General features: G+C 34.1%; 1 protein-coding gene across 6 annotated transcripts in view; it reads right to left on the minus strand.

The window, feature by feature from the left end:
• Positions 1-1,126: 1,126 nt before the first annotated feature.
• Positions 1,127-7,538, minus strand: part of RCHY1 (ring finger and CHY zinc finger domain containing 1, E3 ubiquitin protein ligase) — a 45,972-nt gene continuing 39,560 nt past the window's right edge. For 5 of the 6 annotated variants that reach the window (XR_001000174.1, XM_011927187.1, XM_011927185.1 and 2 more), the window contains one exon: positions 1,127-4,605. Coding sequence is in view for 5 of the 6 variants with exons in the window: in XM_011927187.1 (XP_011782577.1) it covers positions 4,477-4,605 (129 nt within the window). In the remaining variant the exon portion in view is untranslated. The remainder of the gene's footprint in view (positions 4,606-7,538) is intronic. The other variant, XM_011927188.1, reaches the window with a different exon arrangement.

The following is a 7,538-nucleotide window of genomic DNA, read 5'->3' on the forward strand; positions in this document are numbered from 1 at the left end:
TTAAATACTTAAGCATAAGACCTGAAACTATAAAACTATGAGAACAAAACATAGGGGAAATGCTCCACAACACTGGTCTGGGCAAAGATTTCTTGGATGTAACCCCAAGAACACAGACAACAAAAAATACATGGGGCTGCATCAAACTAAAAAGCTTCTGCATAGTGAAGGGAATGATAGAATGAAGACAAAACCCATGAATTCAAAAAAAAAATTTATAAGTCATTCATCTGATAGGGGGCTAATATCCAAAATACATAAGGTACTCAAACCACTAATAAGAAAATGAACTCAATTAAAAAATGGGCAAAGGATGTAAACAGACGTTCCTAAAAAAGATACAAATGACCAACAAATATATGAAAAGATGCTCATCATCACTAATCAGAAAAATGCGAATTAACACAAGATATCACCCTACACCTGTTAAGAGTGACTATTATCAAAATGATAAAAGTGTTGGCAGGGTGTGGCGAAAAGGGAACACTTGTGCACTGTTGGTGGGAATGTAAATTAAAACAGCCAGTATTAAAATCAGTATGGAGACAGAAAACTAAAAATAGAATTACCATATGATCCAGCAATCCCACTTCTGGATATATAGCTAAAGGAACTGAAGTCAGTGTGTCAAAGAGGTATCTGTACCACCGTGTTCACTGCAGCATTATTCACAACAGCTAAGATACGGAAGCAACCTTAATGTCAATAATCATACGAATGAAAACAAAATGTGGCATATATACTCAATGGAATACTGTTCAGCCCTATAAAAGAAAGAAATCCTGTCACTTGTGACAGGAACCTGGAAGACATTATACTACATGAAATAACCCAGGCACAAAAAGGTAAATACTATGTGACCTCAGCTATCTGTGCAAGCTAAAACAAAGGTGAACTCATAGAAGTAGAATGGTGGTTACCAGAGGCTGGGAGACAAGGGTGGATGGGAAAAGGGGAGATGCTGATCAAAAGGTACAAATATCAGTTAGACAAGAGGAATAAACTTTACTGATCGATTACACAGAATGGTGAGTATAACAAATAATGCATTATATATTTCAAAAATACTAAGAGTAGATTTTAAGTGTTGATTTTTTACCACAAAAAAATCGTATGAGGCAATAAATTTATTACACTGATTTAATCATTCTACAATGTAAACATATATCAAAACATCACATTGTACTCCACATATATAATATATACAATCATCAATTAAAGTTTTAATAACACAAAGGAAAAAAGAAAAAATAAAGTGGTATAGTTTTGAGCAACTCCCATTTAAAATTAATTTCATTCCAAATTAAACTATTCAACTAGTGAATACCTATTAAGTGCCAGGCACTTACAAAATAAGTTGGTTCTTTAGTACTTAGTAAATTTATTTTGATGCATGACCAACATAAAAGGGAAATTTAATATGTATATAATATGAAAATAGATTTTGGTGAAGAAATAAAAACTGAGTTTGATTTTAAAACCTATGACACTATAAACAAACTACTACTTCAAACATAAGCTAAAGTTAATTCATACAGAGTTCTATGTACCGGTTAAGAAGACCCCAGAAACTAAGAAATGAACAACTTGATATACTTATTTTTTTGATACATACGTCTTTAATAATAAAAGAAGCTGAGATGCTATGCACCAAAAAATTCATATTGTTATTTTACATTTTTCAAAAATAATACAAGCAAACTATAGATACCAATTCTGTGGCAGGGCAACCTGACTTATTTCAGGGACAGATAATTCTAGTGTACTTAAGATCTAAGTATTTGACATTCCTGTAAGCATTATAAAAAGAACAGGAAAAGAAGAATGCAGTTATCTATTCAAATGTTTACAGTAGTTATCTCTGGAAGAAAGGATTGTTCAGAGTTTTTTACCTTTCTTACAGAGGTATAACCTATATGAAATCAGAAAAAGTATTTAAGGGTAAGATTATACATTTTAAGTATTGCATACAGAATGGTAAGGGACGTAGATTTTATTGATTGTGAATGAGAATTGTTGAAGGATTTTCATCATCAAGTTGGCATCTCGTGAACAAATACTTGAAGCAACCCTGGGTACGGAAGCCTAGAGACTTTGAGCGCATTTGAAAATTGCTTCAACTACATGACTGGATAGCATGAATGAGTGACTGCAGATGTATTCCGCATTATTTTGGACATGTTTGGATCCTGAGTTAAAGGAAAAAATCAGATTGTGAAATAAGACTTTCTAACTAGAGTCACCTAAAAATTAAAGGTTAATCTATCAAATCATGAGCTCTTCAATGATATAGATGACTAGCTGTGAGGGGTATTTTAGCAAAATGGAAGTTTAGGTCAAAAGCAATGTGGTAAAAGTGGGTTTGGAGTCACAAACTTGGATCTGATTCCCAACTCCAACACATAGTGTCTGTTATTTACCCCCAACATGTCATTTTAACCTCTAAACCTCAGCTTTCTTATCTATGAGGACAACACTTACACCACAGAATCACTGTAGTAATTAATGCTAATGCATGACCCTAGCACATAGATGTTGAAAACAGAAGAGCCTTATTATTATACACTCACTCCTATTTAAAGATCCAATGATTCAATGATTAAAAGCAATAACATGATTGGTTTGGCAGAATACCAAACATAAAAAGTAGTACATCTGGACCAAGCACAGTGGCTCATGCCTGTAATCCCAGCCCTTGGGAGGCTGAGGGAGGAGAACTACTTGAGCCCAGAAGTTCAAGACCAGCCTGGACAATACACTGAGACTCTGTTTCTACAAAACAATTAAAAATTAGCTGGGCATGATGGCACACACCTGTAGTCCCAGCTACTCTGGAGGCTGAGGTGGAAGGATCAGTTCAGCCCAAGAAGTCAAGACTGCAGTGAGCTATGATCACTTCACTGCACTCTAGCCTAAATGACAGAACAAAACCACTTCAAAAAAAAGTATCAGATCTGGAAAACTAGTCTTTCCTTATCTGTGTACTAATTGGTAATACCCAGGAACATCCTTTCCCAAATCAAGATCAGCACTGCTGCTCTGGCCAGGCCAAGGAAACAGATGAAGGGAAAGAATCTAAGAAGAGCAGAATACAGAAGACAAGAAGGTGAGATAGAATAAAGATCTGAGCCCCAAACTGCTGCCTTTATCCAGGTGAATAAATTTCAACAAAAGAAGAAATAAATGTGCCCGAACTCTTAGGCTTTCTAGTTAAAAGGCTAACTTTCTTATTCACAGAAGATTCAAATAGCTCAAAGTTGGAAATACAACTGGTGCTCAATAGGTACTTATCAACTGATATGTGTACATTTTACTTCCTAGCCTAATGTAAGCTATTACGGAGACACTGTCAAAGTCGGCTGGATCATCAAACACATTTGTTAACTTTGTTCCTGAATTAAGAGGTATATTTAATTCCATTACCTAAGCCCAAAAAAGTACTATGAAATCAGAGATCTTGCCAGGAATATCCCATGCCCTTCTCACCCATCCATCCCCTATTTTTACATGCTTAGGGAAGAAATATTCCATTCATTCACAATATACTCCTTGCATAAAGGAAAATGAGTACATTGATCAAATATGATGAACACTAGGATGTACTGCTGTGAGGACAAAGACTTTTATCTTTATTGTCCACTGTTGTCTCTACAGCATCTAGAAACATATCTGCCACACAGCAGTTGCTCAATAAATACTTGCTAAATAAATGAATAAATGAATGACTCTGAAGAAATAATTTTGGGCAACCTAAAAAAAACTGTTTTCAATGTTAATGTTTTTATTAAGGCTTTGGAAGAGTCTTATTATTTTACATAGTAATTTTCCCAACTACTTTTACAGAATACCTCAAAAGAAAGAAAATTTATTTTACATTATAGAGCTGATGATACTACCCTAATTGAGCCAAACATAGAAAACTTTGGAAAAAACTTTCTATAAAACACTGTTTCAATATAATTTTATTAGCCATTATTACATCAAAATTCACATTTAGAGGATCCAGAGGACTCTCAGAAAATTCTAGAGCATATTTAATTAGGTTTTAACAGTAAGGGAGAACTTACTATAGCACAGCCCTTAAAAAGTCAAGAATACTACTGAGAATTAAGTGCAGTTCTATCAAGAACTAGAAATGAACTGCGTGCATAGTGTCACCTAAAGCAAAATTTCATGAAAACATAATACAGTTCTATAAATGTATCAGTGGCGAATATCATTGGCTTCCAAAAAATTGACACTAAAGGAATTTCCAATCAAAACACAAGCACAGTGGCTTTCATTCAATATAGAGCTATGATAATTCTATCAAGAGACCCTGAATCCTTAAGTACTTGTAATATGATTTTATGCTGTGACACTAGTACAAAACACATCAACTCTAATGCATAGATGATGACACATGATAACACGATACCAAGGAAAGCCTTTTTCTATATCAGAAAATGTCAAGTTCTCCAGTACTGCATAGGGTCGTCATTGCTGATCCAGTGAAATTCTACGTCCTCCAGCTTGAGCAGTATTGTAGGATTCACAAATCTTACATTTCATGCCTAATATATGAAACTGAACAGTGGATCGTCCATTACAGTCATTGCAGAGAATCTGAAAAGAGATTAATTCAAATTAAGTATTTTAAACCTTATAAATACAAGTAGCATTGTCTGCTCATAATAATCCCTTGAAAACCATATTAAATATATGAAAATACGTACGTAAGTCTACACATTTCCAAAAGTAGAAATTTCTTTTTTTTTCACTGAAAACTCTAAAAGGCTATTAAGGTGGTTCTGAATTCAGAAAGTGAAAAGGCAGATTTGAGCAAAATAAAAAAGCTTATTTTAAAATAGTTTCCAAATATTAAATAGTATAAATAGTACAAGCAAGAAAATTAACCTAGGCATAATCAGATCAATACCTGATACTTACAATTCAAAATAGCAACATGATTTCATTATTTTTCAGTCAGAAATATATCTCAGTTAATAAAACCAAAACTTTTACACAAATAATATTTTTGTCTATTTTTTAGGTTTAGTATACTGTTCCCTGTCTTCTCTGCCTTAGGAATGAATTAGATTGCAAAAAGAGTAGTTCCTAAAATTGAGTAAATAGAGGCTCTTCGCTCATCCCTGCAATAACAAGAAGATGCTGTTTAAGAATTAATTTCTTCGAGTGCTAAGAACCTGAAAAATAACAAACGTGTTAACCTGAAAATCAATACATTACTATGCAAGAAAAGCACTCGCTTTTGAATAGTCACACTACAATAAGCAGAAAACTTCCAAATTTCCTCTAAATTATAATTTGGAAAATAATTCTTTAAAAAATACGATCTAAATGTGAATCAGTGGTTGCCTAGGCCTGGGGCATTAGGGAATGACTGCTAATGGGTACAAGCGTTTCCTTTTTAGGATGACAAAAATGTTCTAAAATTGTGGTGATGTTTGCATAACTACATGAATATTTTTAAAAGCACCTAATTGTACAATTTAGATGAATGAGCTGTATAATATGTGAATTGTACCTTAATGAAGCCATTATTTCAAAAAATTATCTACATGGAACATAGCACACTTCAGCCTCTAGTCAATCACATGATTATCGGTTAGTATTCTAAAAGTTATTTTTCATTGCCCTAACAATTATCCATATGAACATTCCAGTGTAAATAAAACAAAAAATAATTTTCATCTGGCTTTGCTATGTGGTTTTTATCCTTGTATGCTGAAGTATCTGAAGATGTTCAGAAAATGTGTAATATAACCAAAAATTATCTAGCCAGAAAACTAGGCTTTCCCATTCTGATCTAAAACTCAATACTAGGGCTGAGAAGAGACAGCAACACATCTTACTTAAAGGAAAAAAGATGATCACTCTCCGTAAGACAAAAGGCACAGAAACAACCTTTTAAGCTTTAGTTTGCAGGCTAATTGCAACCAAATAAAGAAAGTCAAGACCCTCTGAAATCTACTCTGGTTCAGGGCTGCCTGATTCACAAATTGTTTCTCAATTAAGTTCTGTTAAATTTAATTTGTGTAAGGTTTTTCTTCAAACAGCTGGCATCAGAAGTGGGATTTGAGTAGAGCTTGCAGTGACCTCCAAGAGCACCAAGGGACACAGTAAGGTACCGTTAGGCCCTTTGTGTCCACTGCTCTCTCACAGCCATTAGGAATCATGGTAAGTTCTCAGATTCTAAAACTCCACGGATTTGCGTTTTGAGCTATCCAAGTTTTTTTGAACACATTTTTCATCTGAACTGGATTCAGAAGTCGCAGCAAAAACTGGACTGGGTCCAGGATCCAACTGCCTTGGAGCTAGCTAAAGGCCTCTTATGTCTGACTGGGTCAGGCAGAAGCACAGTAAATGGCAAAACAGCAGGGGGTGCAAACTGGCTTTTGGAAATTCACAGGGTTTTTTGTGTCCTGCCCTCTTCAATTCTTCTTGCACCTTTAAGTAGGCAAAAAATCACTGGTTAAGTTTACCAAGGAAATATGAGAGCCAAAGCCAAGATTCAAGGTGAAAATGGGATCCTTAATTTCTGAAGAACTGAGCAGTCTACCTTCTGGTTCTGCCTACAAGTGTAAGTATTAGGCCCCAGAAGCAGCAAACACTTTTTAAACATTTTATGGAAGGATAAAATGCCATTTGCTTATAGAAATGGCAAAATCTTACTAAAGGTAATTTTAAATTATAATGGAACGTCCCAAATGAACACTTAAAACTATACGTTAAGAAGTGCATTTGATGATGACCATAAGGAGCTGTTAAAAATCAAACCAAAAAAAAAGAAAAAGTGCATTTGAAAATGAGGGCTCCCAAATTAGACTCATCTAAAAATGCCTATTGAGTGAAACTTCTAAAAATATTTCAATATTTTTATTGCCTTAAAATAAAAAAAAAAAAGACTTTTAAAAGACAAATAAAAAGCTTAACTACCTGATAAGAGAAATTAAATCTACTAGCCTTTTGGTTTAGTTACTATACTGCCCTGAAGGCTAAAAGAAAGATAGCCTGGATAAAATGTTTATAAGATGTAGGCCCTCAGGTAAAGCAGACTTGCTTCTTTTTCAGATCTATCTATACTGCGCCCAGGCATGGACATGGACACTAACATACTTCTGTTTAATTTTTGAGTAAACTGCAAACAATAAAAAAGAATGCTTTCTTTCCCCTACTCTCTTAGTGGGCTCCACCCTAAACTCAGTAATTTTAGTTAAGAAACAGTAAATTTTTAAAAACCATCTATGGAACTAAAATATACCTATCCAGCATTTAACTGACTATACTGAAGGTTATCCTGAAACCCTTTTGGTAAAATCAATTTATATCTATAAAGGAAATTTCCATTTGTAAAGGTGTCTGTCTGTGTACATTAGGAACTCTTATCACTCTTTTAAACAGTCATACCTTTGTTTAAGGTGATTTTCTGGCCATCTTGTCGTAACTTTTACACCATTTTTTCCTTGGTTTGAGCAAATGATGGTACAATATTTACATCTAAAGTCTTAGCTCTGTGCTTTTGAGATATAAATTTT

Source organism: Colobus angolensis, unplaced genomic scaffold (assembly GCF_000951035.1).
Source record: "Colobus angolensis palliatus isolate OR3802 unplaced genomic scaffold, Cang.pa_1.0 Scaffold70, whole genome shotgun sequence".
Taxonomy (NCBI): Eukaryota; Metazoa; Chordata; class Mammalia; order Primates; family Cercopithecidae; genus Colobus; species Colobus angolensis.